Source organism: Acanthochromis polyacanthus, chromosome 8 (genome assembly GCF_021347895.1).
Source record: "Acanthochromis polyacanthus isolate Apoly-LR-REF ecotype Palm Island chromosome 8, KAUST_Apoly_ChrSc, whole genome shotgun sequence".
NCBI classification, from domain to species: Eukaryota; Metazoa; Chordata; class Actinopteri; family Pomacentridae; genus Acanthochromis; species Acanthochromis polyacanthus.
The window spans coordinates 29,505,878-29,527,298 of NC_067120.1; the positions used below are offsets into that span (position 1 = coordinate 29,505,878).

Genomic DNA, 21,421 nt, shown 5'->3' on the forward strand with positions numbered 1-21,421 from the left:
ATTTAGAATAATATTAGTAGTATTTTCATAGAACAGTTTCCCCAGTGCATGTGCATTTGCAGCAGTCCTTCCAGGATTTCGCTGGCATTTTTCGAGATTGCTGTGGCCTAAAATGCCAGAGTTCCTGGCAGCTTTTTAAATAAATTGCGATGCAAGTTGCGATGTTTTCAGCATATTTCTTGCGATGAAATTGTGGGAGATAGTTCCTAAAAAGTTGCATTTTTTTCAGCTATTAGAACATGTTTCAACATCCTTATTGACAATATTTATTCTGAAACTAACTCTTTAACATGCTTCAACCTATTTACACTAGCTCACACACCACGGTGGGAAATTGGCACCAGCCACTGATTTAACATGAAGTGGTTGGAACATTTAAAGCACAAATGATAATTTGTGTGATTGATAATTGACAAATGTTAATTTACTATTGAATCAATCATATTTGGGCATATCTGTCAGTGGCTTAAAAAGTTAGTTTCACTTCCTGGCACACACGCATTTACACACACACGCTCACAGCTTGTCACATCAATTAACAAGAAAAACACTGGGAGAGTGCAGTACTCCACCAAGACTGTTCATTCCCTGACTTTGCACTGAGCACAAGCATGTGTTGTGCATTTGTGCATTATGTACACATACCAAATCTCATGGCCTAAATATGTAGCTGGCGGCAGGAATTGATGGGACTTAGAAACACCCCCACAATTTAATCGATTTTTCATTGTATCATTTCTGATAAGTCCACCACAGTGGTGGATTTGTCATAGGATTGCAATCGTGATCGTCAGCAGGCAGCTGAGGCAGTGTTCACTTGTTGTCATGGGTACCATACTGCTATCAGACACCATGCCGTTAGCTCAATGGGAAATCCTGAACAAATCCGTGAATCCAGACTATAAGCCACATGACTGCCAAAATCTAAACACTTGGTTTTGTGTCATTTCTGACCTTTCCTGAAAATTTCATCCAAATCCATTTTTGAGTAATGTTGCTGACAGAGGAATGATTCACGTACGCTGATTGTCACATCACTCCACTGCGTTCCTTTGTGGAGTAATTAATCTAACTTACCATCATTCATTTAGTGCTCCAACATATCTGCATGCAACAGCTTCTGTCACAGTGATTTTTCTGACCTGTGGTTCGCTCGTTTCAGCCATTCTCCTAGTATGTTTCGTGTTAGAAAAGTGTTTGTCAGTCGTTGATTTTTGTTTGTTATTCCACAACAATACAGCGATCCCTCATCTATCACGGGGGTTTACGTTCCAGACCCTCCTGCGATAGACGAAAATCCGCGAAGTAGCGACCATATTGTAACCCTTAAATATTGGTTGACACACCCGTCTCCAGCGCTGTGGGTCAGGCGAGTTACAATTGTTTTTGCATTTTTATGCTCATATCTTTTGCTGTCTTCCATGCGAAACATCCCCAGCACCACAGGACAGTTTTCTGCAGGTTTTACTCACCGCTCAGCACAGCAAACACAGACCGCTCTCTTACCGACTCTCCCGCTGTACCACAATTAAATCAGCTGTACCAAAAACAAAAAGAAAGTGAAACCAACATCTGGGACACTGAGCAGAGCAATAAGCAAACACAAAACAATACAATATCTGACCCAATAATCAACAAAATAACATCTGAGGCACAACTTAAATAAACACCAAAATAATAAACAAAAAAAGTAAATGCAAATGAACACAGTCATACACAAATCTGATGCTACAATATTTATATTATTATTACTCCGCCAAGAGAGGCAATGGAGTAGTATGGAATAAAAATGCAGAGTGATGTGCCGATCAGCCGACGTGTCTCTGTGAATCTGTCTGTCCTGTGCAACATTATTTAAAAACGGACCAGCAGATTTGGATGAAATTTTCAGGGAAGGCCAGAAATGACACAAGGACCAAGTGATTAGATTTTGGCAGTGATGCGGCTTATTGTCTGGATCCACGGATTTGTTAAGGATTTCCCATTGCAAGATATAGTGGCCAGCATGGCGTCACTGTAACCATGACAACAAGTGAACGCGGTGTAAGTTCACTGCTGACGATCATGTGATCCTACTACAAATCCACCGCTGGACACTCTTGTGTTCAGCGCAAGGTCAGAGGATGAGAAGTCTTGGTGGAGTATTTTGCTTTCTGAGTGCTTTTCTTGTTGATACACACGTGGACAAAATTGTTGGTACCCCTCAGTTAAAGAAGGAAAAACCCACAATTCTCACTGAAATCACTTGAAACTCACAAAAGTAACAATAAATAAAATTTATTGAAAATTAAATAATCAAAATCAGCCATCACTTTTGAATTGTTGATTAACATAATTATTTAAAAAAACAAACTAATGAAATAGGGCTGGACAAAAATGATGGTACCCATAACTTAATATTTTGTTGCACAACCTTTTGAGGCAATCACTGCAATTAAACGATTTCTGTATTTGTCAATGAGCGTTCTGCAGCTGTCAACAGGTATTTTGGCCCACTCCTCATGAGCAAACAGCTCCAGTTGTCTCAGGTTTGATGGGTGTCTTCTCCAAATGGCATGTTTCAGCTCCTTCCACATATGTTCAATGGGATTCAGATCTGGGCTCATAGAAGGCCACTTTAGAATAGTCCAACGCTTTTCTCTCAGCCATTCTTGGGTGTTTTTGGCTGTGTGTTTTGGATCGTTGTCCTGTTGGAAGACCCATGACCTGCGACTGAGACCAAGCTTTCTGACACTAGGCAGCACATTTCTCTCCAGAATGCCTTGATAGTCTTCAGATTTCATCGTACCTTGCACACTTTCAAGACACCCTGTGCCAGATGCAGCAAAGCAGCCCCAAAACATTACTGAGCGTCCTCCATGTTTCACCGTAGGGACAGTGTTCTTTTCTTCGTATGCTTGGTTTTTGAGTCTATGAACATAGAGTTGATGTGCCTTACCAAAAAGCTCCAGTTTGGTCTCATCTGTCCAAAGGACATTCTCCCAGAAGCTTTGTGGCTTGTCAACATGCATTTTTGCAAATTCCAGTCTCGCTTTTTTATGAGTTTTTTTCAGCAGTGGTGTCCTCCTTGGTCGTCTCCCATGAAGTCCACTTTGGCTCAAACAACGACGAATGGTGCGATCTGACACTGATGTACCTTGGCCTTGGAGTTCACCTTTAATTTCTTTGGAGGTTGCTCTGGGCTCTTTGGATACAATTCCAACGATCCGTCTCTTCAATTTGTCATCAATTTTCCTCTTGCGGCCACGTCCAGGGAGGTTGGCTACTGTCCCGTGGGTCTTGAACTTCTGAATAATATGAGCCACTGTTGTCACAGGAACTTCAAGCTGTTTAGAGATGGTCTTATAGCCTTTACCTTTAAGATGTTTGTCTATAATTTTTTTTCGGATGTCCTGGGACAATTCTCTCCTTCGCTTTCTGTTGTCCATGTTCAGTGTGGTACACACCTTTTCACCAAACAGCAGGGTGGCTACTTGTCTCCCTTTAAATAGGCAGACTGACTGATTATGAGTTTGGAAACACCTGTGATGTCAATTAAATGACACACCTGAGTTAATCATGTCACTCTGGTCAAATAGTTTTCAATCTTTTATAGAGGTACCATCATTTTTGTCCAGGCCTGTTTCATTAGTTTGTTTTTTAAAATAATTATGTTAATCAACAATTCAAAAGTAATGGCTGTTTTTGATTATTTAATTTTCAATAAATTTTTATTTATTGTTACTTTTGTGAGTTTCAAGTGATTTCAGTGAGAATTGTGGATTTTTCCTTCTTTAACTGAGGGGTACCAACAATTTTGTCCACGTGTGTATATATTTTAAGCCTTTAAAAACCCTCCCCACACACTGCACATCACAGCAAAGCAATGCTATGCCCAGCGATCAGACGTCTGTATGAAGCGGACAAGGCCAGATGCTGAATACTGCTCTATAATATGTGCTATACTCGGGAGACAGAGGAGGCTGATGCTGCGGTCACTGAGCCAATCAGAGCCCAGCGCTGTATGATACGCATTTTATTTTGATTAAATATTCTTTTAATACATTTTAATTATTTTTTCACATATTTGTACTATTGTTTTAGATTTTTTTAGGCTAGAAAATGCTTATTTTACTGCAAAAAAAAATTAAAATAATATAGCAATCGCAGAGCTGGTCTTTGACTGAACTGTAGTGCTGTAATGCACAATGGGTGTTCAGGGGGTTTAAGTGTCATTGTTGTGGTTTATGTTAGTGTTCCAATGTTATTCGTGTTTGTGTTTTATTGTCTTTTTGTGGTTTAGTCAGCCTAGTTAGTTTGGTTAAATGTTATGTTGTCAGGACCGTAAGTGTGAAGTGTAGTGTGTTTGATGACTTCCTGCCACATTTACACCGTAGCCTCTGTGATAAAATGGAAGCATCGAGCAGTTACATAGCGCATAAAGAGCAGATATCTGTCCTCCAGTGCTACTTTTCAATGCGACTCACCACAATAAATACAGAAAAAATAGCTGTACCGCAAAATTTCATGATATCGGGAAGCGTCCACGGTACCGAATGCAATTTAAAAATCCGCAACACAGTGAGACCGCGAGAAGTAAACCACGATATGGCGAGGGACTACTATATTGCACAGAGTGTAAAACAGTGAAGAACATCAGGGAATTGTTTTTCACAGTCTTTAGCAGTAACTTTTGTTGCTAAATGAGAGACATTAGAATCAGACATGTCTGGGTCCTCAAACCATAAACAAGGAGGTGAATTCGGTGACATACGTGCATTACATTTGCGCTAGGGACTGCTGTGATTGGTGGGACTCATGGAAGGCTGGTCAAAATTGCAAATAAGTTGCAGTGCTTGGACAAAATTGCAAGGTTGTGTAGAAGTCATGGAGATTGCTTGAATTTGCGTGAATTGTTGTGATTGCAACATCGCAAATTCATAAAGGGACTGTTACAGGTACAGTAAGTATCATTAGAGAGTAACAGAAAATGTATTTTAGGCAATGTTTGGTTCCTCTGATGTATTCATTTTGTGCCTCTCTGTTCATTCTGTGACAGAAAAGTGATAGTGAATGTGGACATATACTGGCCCAACGGTCTCACCATAGACCTGGTGGAACAGAAGTTGTACTGGGCTGATGCCAAGCTCAGCTTCATTCACAGAGCAAACCTGGATGGATCCTCACGGTATGAAACGTGTGTCTGTGTCTGTGGGTGTGGGTGTACATGTGGGTGTGTATGTGTGTGTGAATTGTGTTAGTGGAACATTTGCACACTGCAAAATAAGCACTGTCATGGAAATGGATAAATCACAGATAACAAATATCACAGACAATTTCAAAATACAGTACTGAAACCTAAAAAATCAGTGGGTTACATTTTGGGGTTTTCAAGTTTCTCTCAACCGAGCACGATCAGGGAGGGGAGAGAGGAAAAATAACTTTACAGACAGAATAGAAGAAAACCTAGAGAGAGTAATCCAACACAAATAGAGCTGCGGTGTGAGGGGCCCAGTTTAAACGCACAGCTCTGCACAAGCTCTGAGTACATTTCTCTCATGGCTCAGCATTTCCTTTCCACTTTCAGTGCATTTATCATCAGCCTTCTCATGCAAACTTCAGACGATAACAAAGTTCATGTCAAATTGACTCTTGTGGACCTTCACATACTTGCCAATGCGTCAAGTAAAATGCTGGCCTTACAGTGTTTAGGGTTAGCCAGTGTACTTTAGCTGTAGCAAACAACAGAGGGACGGGTGCAAAAGTGGAGGAACTTCATAAGATTTGCACATTCAAGAGGAAGCAGTGGTGCAGAGTAGGGCTGGACCCGAATATCCCGAATATCCGAATATTCGTTCGCTACAGAGGTATCCGGATATTAATTTTGGTATCCGAATATTCGCGCCTTCGGCCCACATCGGCTCACATCGGCTCATCCCTTCGTGTGATCACATGAACATATACACATATGTCTATGACATATACACGTATGTCTATGTGATCACCCCCTCCTCGCCCAGACGAAAATAGGAATATTTGGAGCTCGTCTCTTCCGTTCGCCTTCGGCCCACTTCGGCTTATCCCGCGAAGTGGGATGAGCCATGTTCGGCTCATCTCGGCTCATCCATTCGTGTTTGTTACCACCACCCGAATGGCCGGGTGGCTGCCGACTCTGACGTCACGCTTCACATTGTTGCATAAACACGAGACAAGATGCCAAAGACCTCCACTGTTTGGGAATTCTTCAGTTTAACTGAACACAAAACCAGACCTGCCAACCTTGGCGAAATATTTTGAGTACCACCTAATCTCACACACGCACGCGCAAACACGCACGCACGCACGCACGCACGCACGCACACACACACACAGCTCACACTCATGTTGATAGGAAAAAAACTCTCAGTGCTTAGGCGGAGGGAGGCACACAGTGGGCTGGGAGATGGAAATCTAGAAAATTTGACCCCCTCCAAATTGCTTTTATTTTTGTTTTTCTTATAGTAGAATAAAAATCCAGTTCAACACAAAAAAAATCAAGTCAAACAGTCTATTCTTTAAAAAAGTTAGGCCAGTTTGAATCTCAGGAAATGACACATTCCACAGGCGTCCAATTAGCATCTATTTCTAGCATCTATTTAGCATCTAAGTATCTATTTCTTTTTGAGAAATTAATAATTTTTACCAGAGATTTTAACAATATTCAGGTTTACCTGCTCCAAACTTTCTTAATTGCTTAAATTTAGAAGATTTCTGCAAAGTTTGAAAAAATATAGTAAATTTTCACTTTTTTTTCTGAGACTGTTTTCATGTACCACCCAGAATATTTTCACTTGCCATAAGCCAGATATGGGAAAGTATATATTTTCTGAAAGAATAGGATGTCAGGTGTTGAAAAATACAAGTGTCAAAAAAATCTGGCTTATGGCAACTCTCACAGATCAAATTTTACTGAAGAAGGTCTAAGTTCCCCTGTGTGGACCTTGGGCGATTGATGTTAACACGTATGTATCGGAATTGTAAGTAGTACTTCTAATATACACATAGTTTGCAGTATAAAAAGACTTCTAGATGTCTCTAAGTGTAACAACTGCCTTCAAATTTCGAAAATGGTCATTTAAGCCATCAATTTAGGGCAGATTTCATTAAAAATTCTTGAAATTTGGTAGATTTTTCCAGTTTTTTGTCACAATTTTTCCTTTTAAGGATTCACATTTTTGTATCATGTCTCGCCTTTCAAATTTACGTTTAATCACCAAATTCCATCGGTGGAACCCTACACTTATGTCTAGAAAAATCTCCCTGCAGCCTTAACTTTTTAATATAACTTAAAGATATCTTTTTAGATGTATTCCCAAGTATATTGCAGTTGAAATGAGCCCTCAATCACTACCAGGGGGTGATTTTTAGCCAAGATATTACATTTTTTCCAAAAAATAAGTCAAGCAGCCCACTGTGAGGCAGAGGACAGGAAAGAGCGGGCCAACAAGGGTTCGGCAGACTTGTTATTCTCTGCTACTCTATGATGATTGGTTGAAATTGCACCACTACACTGCTGCATCGTTTTGTCAGGCATGAGTATTGCACGTCCACATTTCTAACAGCACTCACAGATGTCTGCAGCTTTTTGAGTAGTTTAGTGAGGCGGAGCGTACCAGCGTATTTTGATCTCAAATTGCGTACCTGCTACGCAAAATGCGTACAGGTTGGCAGGTCTGCAAAACGAAGGCCGTAGTGAAGACACAGAAGTGTTAAAACGTTAGTCTGTTTGCACAGTTAAAGGATGTGAATTAAACAGGTTGCTCTTGTCCCCTTTATTTACACTTTGAAAATTTGCTATCCCAAGTAAAGAAGCACCTGAATTAATAAGCATTTGATCCCTTATACACCAACAAGAATTGTAGCTCCGCCAGATTGGTTATAGGGCCAAGAGGTACACATATTAACCCATTCTGCATCTGAACGGACCAAGAGGTACACATATTAACCCATTCTGCATCTGAACGGACCAAGAGGTACACATATTAACCCATTCTGCATCAGAAACTCATAATCTGAAATGGTGGCGTGTGTATGTGTGAAAGAAACCTTTCCAAGGAATCATACTTTGTATCTTCAACTTCACTGTCATGGGCAAGACCGAGGAGCTATCCAGAGACATTAGAGACAAGATTGTGGAGCTTCACATAGCTGGAAAGGGCTACAAGATTATCAGCAAGCTACTTGGTATGAAGGTGACAACTGTTGGTTTGAAATCCTGCAGTGCCCACAAAGTCCTCCAGCTAAAGAAGGCATATGTACAGGCCCATCTGAAGTTTGCCAGTTAGCATTTGAACAATATTTAGGAAGCTTGGGAGAATGTGATTTGGTCAGTTGAGACTTAAACTGAAGTCTTTGGCATCAGTTGTCGTGTTTGGAGAAAGAGAAATGCTGACTGTGACTCCAAGAACACCATCCCTGCAGTCAAGCATGGAGGTGGAAGCATTATATTTTTTGACTGTTTCTCTGCCAAAGGCATAGGATGACTGCACCCCATGAAGCGAACAATAAATGGAGCAATGTACCAAGAAATCCCAAGCACTGATCACCTTCATTCAGTCAGAGCACTTAAAATGGGTTGTGGGTAGGTCTTCCTGCAAGATAATTGCTGAGGTAACAAAAAGTGGTTCGAGAAGAAGCGCAGTAAGGTCATGGAGTGGCCTAGTCAGACCTCAATCCAAAAACAAATCTATGGAGGGAGATGAAGCTCCACATTTTAAGCCACAGTCTTGGTACCTTAAGGATCTCGGGGAAATCTACAAAGAGAAATGATCTAAAATACCTCTTGAAATGTGGGAAAACCTGGTGACCAACTACAAGAAACATCTGTGATGTCTGTGTCCACCAAATACTGAGTCATGTTTTGCTAGGGGATCAAATAAGTTTTAAAACGCCCCAATTTTTCCTTTTTTTTTTTTGAAATTCATCAGCTTGAATTGCTATACAAAGTTAAATAATAAATTGCCAGAGATTAAAAAAAGATGTGAGGTTACCCAAATCTGAAAAAGAATGTATATTTCACAATTTTACAAAAAAAGCCTTTTTCAGGGAAGAAGAAATGGGCTAACAGCTTGAAGATGGAGGTTGATCAACCCTTGAAAGTCGGTGCTACCAATTCCTACAGATGTCCCAACTTTTATTGATTACTTACAACTCCCTCTGTCTTCATAGAAGTAGTGTTGGAACACACTATGGCACCATAACCTGGAGAGCATTATTTGAACAGTATTGTGTTCCCAAAAGTAGCGTATTGCTATAAAAATGGCGAAGAAAGGAGTCATGTGATGCAGGCGGTGGAGATGGCTGGCTGAAGCTCTGGCTCTGCTCACCCTGCATGTAAACTTTTAATTAACTCTGCAAAGGCTCAGAGTTACGAGGCTACACGCACTTTTCTGACAAGGTAAAGCAAGATGCCCCAGGGAGGTCAAAAGAAATTCGGAAATTCAAAGATATTCGCAAATTTTACCGCAGCCAACACTAGGACTAGTGAGCAAGCTAACAAGGTTAACAGTGCCGACATGCCACTTGATAGCAACGAAGCACCTGCTGGCACCGAACAGCGAGGTGGCGAGGGAGCTCTCCAGGCTATCAAAACTTATTAAAGACACACCTGAGGCTCAACATAAGAAGCTAGATGATATAAAGTGATCTGCACTGGCCACAGAAACAAAGCTGACCGAAATTTTTGAGCGTCTATACCACGTTGAAAGTCATTTAGAATTCTTGGAGGAGGCTAATCAGGAGCTCTGGGAGAGGCCACCTGCCACCAGAGAGGAGATGGAGCGACTTGGAGAGAAACTTGACGACCTTGAAAACCGGGAAAGGAGGAACAACTTACGCTTTGTTGGCTTCGCGGAAGAGTGTGAGAACAACGATGCACGAGCATTCCTGGGTGATGTTTTTTCAAAGATTTGGGGAATTGATTTCCCGAACCGACTGGAGATCGACCGCGCACACAGGATCGGAGCTAGGAGACCATCAGCACTGGACCTAACCAGCGGCCCAGGTCTCACATCACCAGGTTTCTGAGGTTCTAGGACCGGGAGCATATCGCGGGGGCAGCCCGCAACAATCAAGTAACCTGGAATGGCCATGCCATAGTGGTGTTTCCAGATTACTCAAAGAGCGTGATCGACAGGCATCTCTGCTTTAACGAGTGCACGAAACTGCTCCATGACCACCACATAAAGTTCTGCTTGGTGTGTCCAGTCTGGCTCATCATCCAGTCAGTGGAAGGCAGTCGTGAGTTTGAGGATCCAAGAAAAGCGCTTCCATGGTCTTACTTCCCTACATTTACTTACAGCATTGCCAGACAGACATCTTCTGTAATATTTGTTCTCAAGTGCTGAATAATCCATTGTTGTAAATTGAAATGTTATTTAAAAAATGGTCAGGCAGAAAAGGCTTCTGGGGAAATACTATTAGCTGTTCAATTTCTATGCCATAAGTCAGAACAAGGTCCAGGGGGTGATTAAAACTGTGAGTTAGTTTATTTATGTGCTGAGAAAAGCCAATTGAGTCTAATAATGAATTAAATGCAGTTGTACGGCTGTCAATGTCAATGAATGTTAAAGTCACCCACAATAATGACTTTATCTGAACTGAGCACGAAGTGAGATACAAAGTCTGAGAATTGAGATTAAAACTCGGAGTAAAGAGCAGGTGGACGATATGCAACAACAAATAAAACTGGTTTCTGAGCTTTCCAGTCTGGATGTGAAATCTAAGAGTAAGACTTTAAAATGAGCTGTAACTAGGTTTAAGTCTCTGTTAGATTTTTTTCTTTAATTTTTTTCCCTGAACTAGTGTGCTGGAAGGCACATCTGATCCATCTTGACTGCACATAAATGTGTTGTTTCCTTGTGGTTTTCTGGAATTACCTGTATTACCGCCATTAGATCCACAGTTTTACTTCCATAATATTGTGCATTTTCAACTTTGAAGATCATAGGGCCCAAATCTCACACAAGATCCATTAAAGTAAAAATTCAACTACTGATGAGTGCTACAGTGTTGTTTTTAAGTATAACTTAATAACTGAAACAATTTGTGCGTATTTATACATTAATCTCAGTCCACTGAAGACTTCATACCCTTTTCATGACAAGTTAACATGTGGAAACAACTTAACAGTAAATCTTCCGATACAGTTTTTGCCCCCCACCCCACCCCCCACACACACACTTATTTCTACCATTTTAGTAAAATTTTAAAGTTCTCTGGACAGACTCCAACACCTCTCATTCTTAACAAGCTTTCATTTCATCCTGCAGTGAAACAGTGGTGGAGGGAACCCTGACCCATCCTTTTGCCCTAACACTGTCTGAGGAGACATTATACTGGACTGATTGGCAAACTCGCTCCATCCATGCTTGTAACAAACACAGCGGAGACAAAACAAGAGAGATTCTCAGTGGGATTTATTCTCCTATGGACATACAGGTTCTGGAGCCCTATCGACAGCCTTATAGTAAGTCAAATGTTTTACCTATGTTTATGTACAGTACAGTAGTACATCACAAAACATTCAATACACTGGCAACCTGTTATCTTGAGTTAATCCATCTGCAATGTCTGTCATCTGTTCTGACCGCTAAATAATTTACTTTTATAGAACACAACATAAAGTAGAGCTTTTCAAATGCTCATTATGATTTGGTCACAGTGTTTACAGCACAGTTGTTTTGAATAATCATGTCATTTCTAACAGGAAAAATATTCCTCTTTCTCTTTTTGTCTGGACTTCTTTGTTTGTGTCATGGCAGTCCAAACTCCCTGTAGTGAAAATAATGGAGGCTGTAGTCATCTCTGCCTACTCTCTCCAGTCCATCCTTTCTACAGCTGTGCCTGCCCTACTGGAGTCCAGCTTAAACCAGATGGAAAGACATGTAAGCCAGGTAAGAATCCTATTTACATTAGTATACCCGTAAACTAAACAGCCACTGGTAATCCTGTGCAAAGCTGATTGTTTTCTCAGAACCAGTGTAATTAGTCAATGCTTCATAAACTACGTGATACCGGTTGGATTTTACTGTAATCCATACTTTGGGCATCCACTGCTGACACAATCAGGAGTGTATGTAGCAGAAAATATATATATTTTAAATGTTATTAATGTATATTTTTTAACTTTATTAATAAGTCCTCTTTCCCTTGGGATTAATGAAGTATCTATCTTTGTCTTCAGATATTAAGTGCTGACTCCCATGAGCCTAAAATGTGTCTAGGATAGTTGCTACCTCCCTAATTGTGACAGTTTTAGTGATGCTTCTGAGTAAAATTTGAGGCGGCTGTGATAGACCAGGATGTCCAAGGTTGCAAAGTTGGCGGTTCAATCCTCGGCCCCTCTGTGCAGCACCTCGCATGGAAACTGTGTTGCCATTGGTGAGTGTGAAACATTGTGAAGTGCTTTGAGTACCACTAAGGTAGAAAGGCACTATATAAGTGTAAACCATTTACCATTTAAAATGGCATAGTTACCAGGAACTGTTCCTTAGGGCAAACTGAGGATCTGGTTTTATTACATTGTGGATTGGCTCACAGACAGATGTGAAAACCGCAGAGGTGCAGTTGTTCATATTGTAGTACTGTCTAGTGTATGTATCATCTGGACACGTTCTTTACATGCACATAAGATTTGCATTTTTTCAGTTAATGCAGTTGGTGACTGTCTGTGGCATCCCAAAAAATTGTTGGTGCATGGACATCTATGCAGTGAACTGCGTACACCTCTGACAAAGAAAATTTTGTCACTTGTACCCTAGTGGATCCATACATATTCATGTGTAACAGTAGCCTGGGCCCACTGCTCTGAATGATATGGTCATAAGCTCCAAAGAAAGCTTGCAAGTCGACTGTGAGTGAGGCTGTTTTGTCGAACTAGTCAAACCACTTGGCACAGAATTTGATAACTGACACATTCTATTTTAGCCTCGTCCTAGTGTTGTATAGAATGTGGTGTATAGTGTGAGCTGTTGCTGACCTTAATTGCCATTGTTTTGCTATTTGATGTTACAATGCACTTTAGGGTATATTAGCAGGAAAACAAGTAAAAGGAGTCTCTCTGGTAGCACAGTGGATCACCAACGGACTAGCCGCCATGTTGATTCCCACGATGCCAAAACAATAGAGCCTTATTCTGCAATAACACAGCACTGTTCGAATTTGTCTGTTAGCCTGTGTTATGCGATTGTATTAAATTTGAATGAAGCATGCCAACCAATCACTTAGCCACAATAAAAACAACAATGCTCTATTGTGTCAGCCTTCTGTGTGTGTGTGTGTGTGTGTGTGTGTGTGTGTGTGTGTGTGTGTGTGTGTGTGTGTGTGTGTGTGTCTGTGTGTGTGTGTATGTGTGTGTGTGGGTGTGAATGTGTGCGTGTGTGTGTGTGTCTTTGTGCTTCTAATTTGTTTTGCTTGGCTGGTTAAATTGAAGCCGTTTGTTATTGTGCTGGCAGCAGACCGTGTGTGTGTATGAGACTGTTTGTCAGGGGTCTTTAAGTGTCTCAAAATGAAGTCAAGCGAAAAGAAGAGTGGAATCACAGATGCTGTCCCTTCTTTCTTTTAATTTTTTTTTTCTTTGATTTATTCAACCTTGCTAGTTGCCAACTAGTGCAACCATATTTGACAGCAAAATGTGGTGTAGGTTCTTATTGAAGTAAATTGACTGCATGTAAATAACAATTTGAAAATGTAGATTTTCAGTTTTATTTGTAGTTTTCCCTTTTTTGCATTGTCTCCTTGAGGTAGTACCCAGCCTCTCTTTTTTCCCAAGGTAATACGGTGGAAATACTACAGTTTAGCTACAGGTCATTTATTATCTTCAAACTGTTTACAAAATGTAGGTTTTTATGACAAGTCAGGGTTATTTCCACTGGATAGTCATTGCTTTTTCTAAAAATTAATGTGAGCTGTTTTGAAATGTGAAATTAAAGGGATAGATAGGTAGATAGAAGAATCGCAAGAGACACTCAGAGCTGCATCAATGTGAGCCCTTCAGTTTCAGATTAATAAGATATAAAGAAAAAAACTGTTAGTTGTCTCCCATGAGGTACGTTTGGTTCCTCTCAAATCAACCAACAGCCAAACACAGTGCTGGATCCCTCAGGACTGTTGAGCCTTTTGTTTCTAGACTGTTAATGTAAGGAAGGACCCAAGGAAACTGATAATAGTAGAGCTTGGCTCAGCCTTGAAATCTTTTTCATCATAGATCAATTGATATGAGACTTTAGAATTTGGCTCCACTCAGACTTGAATCTGCTGGATGGCACTTCAGCATCTACACAATGTTATTGACACAAGCCTTGGAAAAAGTTACATTTTTCCCAATGAGAAAAAAAGTTATTTGTCAAGTTTATGTCCATAGTGACACGACAGCAGACTAGTTTTTAGTCAAGCAGGAGATATACGATTACACCTAATTTCTGTATATCACTTAGAAGGATTAAAGCATGGCAAAAGAATCTGTCATATAATTAAATCAAACAAATGTTTTGCCTATTAGTGCTCTATTTTATGCGTCAGGCACATTCTAACTTGCACAGATACATTTATTAGTGTGATGTTTAGGTGGTCGAGCATCAGGCAAATCGAAGTCATCTTAAACAGGGAGTGACTGTGACGCTGCCATCAATAAGATTACTCCACATAGCACAGGGAACTATGAAATAGCAAAACATTTCACTGAATAACTCTTTTCGATAATTTACAGAAAAGGAGAATCATTAATTTACAAAAGAAATATTCACATACTATTATTCTTTCAAACACCTAGACTTACAAGTTGCATATATGTGTGTGAACCTGCAATATTTAAATACCCCAAAACACACAATTCTAGTATATCTGTAACTTTGTCTTATTAATTACTTTAAAACTGTAAACGCTCAAAACTTGTCCAGGGGTTCGAAAGGCATGTTATCTTTTTAAAAAACAGTTTTTCGAGCAAGAAACTGTGATTTATGAGTTTGTCAAAAAAAATAGAAACACTTTGCACCAGATTCTGTAAAAGGGAAAAGGAAATGTTTCCTCCTCTGCACCACTGTGAAACCATTAGTGATGCACCTAGGACTTTTTAGCTAAATTGCAGACTGTGTTTACACAGAACAGGGATGCAGCAAGTATGACAAAAAGTTGAAAATAGAAGTAGTAAAACATGTATAGTAGGTAGAGTGACCTTTTTTCCCAGCATTGGTAACACCTGGGTGAAATTTTGAAAAATGTACATGTTGATCCCAGGTTTAATTTTTTCTTTTCTTTTTGTTTGGGGACATGGAGAAAAAAAACAGGAAGAATCCCAAGAAACTTTCACATCTCTCAAATATAATGTATATATATATGTGTGTGTGTGTGTGTGTGTGTGTGTGTATGTGTGTGTGTGTGTAGTAGCAGCGATGAATGCCATGTCAGTAAAAGGAGTCATCTTAAAGCTGAAATTGTATGTATTAATTTGGTGTTGATGTTCATATGCACTAAAGTCAGAAAACTGAGAACTTCTCACTTCTGCCATAAACCCTCTCGTGAGAACTTTTCAACTACAAAAGGTGGTGGAAAAAGTTAGCATGAGTAAACAATTAATACAGCTTTACTGGCTTGTTTAGGAGCAGAGCAGGTTTTGCTGCTGGCACGAAGGACAGACCTGAGGAGAATTTCACTGGACCTGCCAGACTTCACTGACATCGTACTACAGGTAAACACACACACAGACTTAGTAGTACTGTCTTGTCAGGGTTTCATTTCATCATCAACATAATCATTGTTTCTCTACTCATGCAGGTCGATGACATTCGTCATGCCATAGCTATTGACTATGATCCAGTTGAAGGTTATGTCTACTGGACAGATGATGAGGTTCGGGCTATCCGGCGATCTCACATTGATGGCAGCAATGCCATGATGCTGGTTACCACAGAGATTAACCACCCAGATGGAATTGCCGTCGACTGGGTTGCCAGAAACCTTTACTGGACTGACACTGGCACTGACCGGATCGAGGTATATCAAAAACGTTAGATTACGGCTTTATTTTTTTTTAAAGCTATCTATGCAAAAGTATTCTTTCCTTTTGATATTAAATTATTTATATCAATTTTAAAATTAAGAAGACAGAGTTTAATCACTTGTAGTGCATATTTATAATAATGACAGCCCTGTGAGCATCCCTTCTCATTTCATTCTTTCACATTGCTGAGTGAATGTGAATGTAGTTTCAATCATGCCTCAGTGGTTTATGTCTGCATTGTTTATTCGAGGAGTACACGAGATTATTGTTATTCAAGATAAAAGACATCCAAAGACAAAAAACAAACAGGTTGGCTGAATAGAAGTGTCATGTTGTGCTGTGTTTTAATATTGGAATGTTGTGGTGTTACAGGTTACCAGGCTAAATGGAACGTCACGGAAAATTTTGATTTCTGAGAACTTAGATGAACCCAGAGCCATTGTTCTTGACCCTGTTGCTGGGTAGGTGTTGTGTGTGTAAATGCAAAGTCCGGCATTTGATGAGTTTTATTGACACTGTGACTCTTTGTGGTCATGCCACAGTGGGAAAAGTGCCTGGCCTGACCACGTGTCAAGAACATGAGATTTTAATGAATTAGATATTTTCAAGAATGATAATGATAACAATAATAATAATAATATAGAATTGAATTGATTGGGGACTGCACAGTCGGTTGGTGGTTAGTGTTTTCACCTTTCAGCTACAAGATCCCTGTTTCGCATCCCCACCTTCCCAGGATCTTTCTGCATGGAGTTTGCATGTTCTCCCTGTGCATGTGTGGGTTTTCTCTGAGTACTCCCCCTTCCTTCCACAGTCCAAAAATATGCGATGGTTAATTGGTAACTCTAAATTGTCTATAGCATTGACTCTCAACCTTTTTTCAGTGACGTACCCCCCGTGTACTATTTTTTCATTCAAGTACCCCCCCAACCAAGGCAAAGCATTTTTGGCTGACAAAAAGAGACAGACATAAAATACAGCACTATTTGTAGTGGTCTTTCTTCAACTACTTGGAGAAAAAGAACTAAAAACTTGTTGAAAATAAATAGTTGATTCAACTGTAAATAAAGATTTCTACACAGAAATAACCATAAACGTAAAGTGTCCTCTTACACACGTAGACAAAATTATTGGTACCCCTCGGTTAATGAAAGAAACACCCACAATGGTCACAGAAACAATTTGAATTGACAAAAGTAAAAAAAAAAAAAAAAATCTATGAATATTAACCAGTGAAAATCAGACATTGCTTTTGAACCGTGGTTCAACAGAATTTTAAAAAATAAACTCTTTCGTCTAAACTCTTCCATCAACTGGGTTCATGGTAATAAAATGGAATGGCCTACTTGATATGAAATTCAGTTTATGAACTTTCATTTGTATTTTGTTGAAGAATTATTGAATAAATATATTTTATAAAGGATTTTTGAATTGTTGCTAGTTGTTAATGTTTATTTTTTTTAATCTCATGTACCCCCTGGCATACCTTCAAGTACCCCCAGAGGTACTCGTACCCCCATTTGAGAACTGCTGGTCTATAGGTGTGAATGCCAGGGTGTTCGTGCACATTCCTCTATGAATTAAACTAAACTTTGTCTTCTCTTGCAACCTCTGTCTCTCTCAGTTTTATGTACTGGACTGACTGGGGTGAGCATCCCAAAATTGAACGAGCCAATCTGGATGGAACGGACAGAGTGGTTCTCCTCAACAGCTCTCTGGGTTGGCCCAATGGACTGGCCATTGATTATGCAGCAGGAAAACTATACTGGGGAGATGCTAAAACAGACAAGATTGAGGTATGCGCAACATCTTTGGTTCTTTTAAGCTTCTTCTTAGCTGAAAGAAATGACAGAGTGAAATCAGAATAAGATGAGGTGAAATGTGGGAAAACTAGGTGCCCCAGCTTCTAGCGCATCTTGGGAAAACTGCAACAGTGGCTTACACTCAGGTGAAGACTTGGAACTACACAACTGTAATGATGTGAATAGGTACAGGTTCCTTGCTGATTTAAGAATCTTGGCCTCGCATGTCAGACGTTTGTCTGTGATTACCAAATTGTAACAAATATTGTGTAATCCTATTTCACACCTACGTGCAAATGTTCCATCATAAATGTTCCTCCATCACTGAAGCCACATCCTTTGCGTTGCCTCACCCTATACAATTGACTGGTATAAGGAAAAATAAACAATTCAGAGTCCCCCCCCTTCAATAGCAGAATGATAATTGTGTAATGCAGAATAGGTTGGCGAAGTCAGATTAGCGCATCTACATGCTGTGAAAGTTTCTTCAAGATCAGGTTACCCAATAATACTCAAATTACTTAAATACAAGTAACTGTGGCTGTAGACTTGCTTGTTTTAATGTAAATAGAAGTCATTTATTATCAGATGGAGGCTTTAGACCAATATAAACACTTGTCATGTGCTTTACACTGGTCAGCTAACACCCTTACATCTGATAGAAGTTGTTCTGATAAAACAGACAAGCCTTACTCCACACACCAGTCTTAGAAACAGGGGGCAAGGAAGTGAGGCAATGCTGAGGAGTCGTCACTGGACTGCCCTTCCCCCTTCATCAAGATGTCTGTAGGTCCTTTTAAGCAAGTTTTTCCCGTTCTTCTTCGCCCTCTCAATACCTATGTCACTATGTCTCTTCTCTCCTAAACAATACAACATCCACATGTTTCTCTTCTGATCTTTTCTTTCAATCATTAGATTTTTTTCCAGTTTCTGCTTTTGATTTATTTCCTTTCTATTTTTTTCTTTACAGCATTTTCTTTGATTTTACCTTATTTGGGTTGTAATCATTATAATTGTGGTGAATGTCATGACATCTGTTTATTTACCATATTTTTCAAGTTTACTCGCGTTAACATATTTTCATGGCGATAAAGAAGAGAGGGAAAGAAGACTGATACAAAATGCTGAATGCCTGAGCTTTCTGGCTGAATGCTTCCCAATTGAAAAGCGGTAGCTGTTCTGTCTCCCCCTCCCTCTTCTTCTGGCTCTGTCAGGGTGAAAAGACCCGCCTCAAAGGGCTTTTTCACATTTCAGCCTAGTTTTTATCCTGTTGAAAAGAAATTGCTGCTGGGGGTGAAGACATTTCCATTGCACGTCTGTCTGCATCTCTTGTGTGTGTGTGTGTGTGTGTGTGTGTGTGATCTGATTTTGTTTAGTGTTTGCTATTACACACTTGTGATAAAGCTAAAGCTGAGTGCCCCCTGTGCCATGTCCCACTTGCCAGTTTTGCACATAATGTTGTAGTTGAGTTAAATGGTAATTCCGGTTTATTTAAACTCTGGTATTAATTTTGTAGTTTCTATCAGTGAAAATAAGACTGTGCTTACAGCCACATGAGTAGTCAGTCAATCAGTCAGTTTGTTTGGTCATAATCTATTTGGTTTTACAGGTTTAGTAAAAAAAATGGCTAAGAACACCTAGCATACTTCTCAGCATGTAGCTCAGCACAGCCTATACCATAACATAGCATTCATATTTTTCTTTTGTTTTGCCTGAAGTCTTTTTGAAAGGCCCTTTAAAGCTATTTGTCTTGCACTAAAAATTCTTCTCTGAAGGAAAAAACTTCAGATGTAAAAGCCAACAATTGCTAATGTGAAAGTCATTAATAGTTTATTAGTGTTTCAACACCGTCTTTATGGCATAATTATTGAGTACTCTGCACAAATCCTTGGAGCTTTATATTACAGAAATACAAAAATTAATCCGATCATTGCATTATTTACAAGAATTCTGTTTGATCCTGGCAAATTTCTGTATAAGGTGGTCATGTCAGACTGATGCTTGGAAATTTTCTCCCGTCACTTACACTCTTTTTGTGTTTGAATATATGTATTGTACCGCTCCCTCAGATGATGCTGTGTGTGTATATATTTCTGTTGCAGAAAACTGGCTGCTTTTTAGGGACAAAGATAAGCTATTTCCATAATGTAAGACATTACATTTTAATGTGAAGAACTGGTTAGGGTAAGGTGAGGTTTATGTTATTTATGTTAGGGTTAGACAAGTTGTAGTTATAGCTAATATAGCTGTAGGAAATTAAGGTAATTCAATCTGAAGTCCTCTTAAAGATCAGATTACTTTATTATCATTAAGACAACTTACATCAGAGATACACTGCAGAATGAAATGATGATGCAGAGTCACCAATAAAAACAACACCCAGTTAAAAATACCTGAGATAAAATGAATAAATGACAGAAACATAAATGTATGTGTGGAACCAGCCTGCCAAACAGGTAAAAACTGAACAACACACAGCATTTTACCATCTAAAAGAGTGAAAGGAAGATGTTAAAAGACTAACGCAAAATGAAGACTTTCTCCAAGAACACTGGAGGACCTCACTTTCCTCATACTCGCGTCTCTGTCACTCTCTCGCTCTGTCTCCCTTGCTCAATGTTTTCAAGTCTTCTTTAAAGAAATCTGACTCCCCCTCCACCTCCTCATCTATCGAACAAAACCCTCTGAAGTTACTCCACAGGCCCCCTCTTTTTGGAAGAGTGTGTGTGTGAGAGTGCTTTGACGGATGTGTTTCTCGCTCTGCACACACACATAAAATGGCTGCTTTGTTGTGATTATGCAGATTGAATGTGTGTCACGCTATTCTGTCACACTGTTGAGCCATAAGGTAATGGCTTGTGTGCGTCTGGTTTGGGTGGTGATGATGGGATGCTATCTTTGTGAGGACCAATTTGTAGTCTTGGTTATAGGTTAACAGATAGAATTAAGTGAAAATTAGGCTTAGTTTAACAGTTAGGCACTGAGCTAAGATCTAAGATGTTTAAGGTGAGGGTAAGGGGCTAGGGAATGCATGATATCGATGAATGTTTTCACAATGTGTGTGTGTGTGTCTCATGGAATGTGCCCAGCTAAAGGCCCTTCAGCTTTTATTTCAGTACTTCCTTGTGTCTGGTTCCTGCAACCAAACAGACACATACAGTACCAGGGTACTTCAAAGAAAATGTCACAGTCTCCTTTACTGTCAATGAGCCTAGTCCACTGATCTTTAAGCTTCGCTATCCCTTCTGGGAGCGTGAGTAAGGTCACACTTTGAGATACTTCTGAACAGCATGGATAAGTCATCATCACTCTGAAAATGGCACTCATGCAAATGGATAATCAGTTTGGGAAACAGAAGTTGAATGGTGTGAGGTCAAGTGTGTAAGGGGCCACAGCTCACAGGGCTCCAGACTAACTTTTTTTCCTAGGAGCACAGTGGCCCCTAACTTAAAATTTTAGGAGCGCAACCAGAAAATTTAGGGGCGCACGCCAAAATCGACTTGCAAAGTAAATTTTCACATTTCCTCTCATTTTAACTGTATTTCTGACAAATGCTTGCACAGTAAATGCAGAAACTATGTTTTCAATTCACATTTCACTTGAC

General features: G+C 39.8%; 1 protein-coding gene across 1 annotated transcript in view; it reads left to right on the plus strand.

Moving 5' to 3' along the window:
- lrp5 (low density lipoprotein receptor-related protein 5) overlaps positions 1-21,421 on the plus strand; it is an 81,870-nt gene that overhangs the window by 22,215 nt on the left and 38,234 nt on the right. Inside the window, exons 5-11 of the mRNA XM_022211445.2 lie at positions 5,039-5,167; positions 11,289-11,485; positions 11,781-11,912; positions 15,615-15,703; positions 15,790-16,008; positions 16,388-16,476; positions 17,640-17,811. Coding sequence (XP_022067137.1) covers positions 5,039-5,167; positions 11,289-11,485; positions 11,781-11,912; positions 15,615-15,703; positions 15,790-16,008; positions 16,388-16,476; positions 17,640-17,811 — 1,027 coding nt within the window. The remainder of the gene's footprint in view (positions 1-5,038; positions 5,168-11,288; positions 11,486-11,780; positions 11,913-15,614; positions 15,704-15,789; positions 16,009-16,387; positions 16,477-17,639; positions 17,812-21,421) is intronic.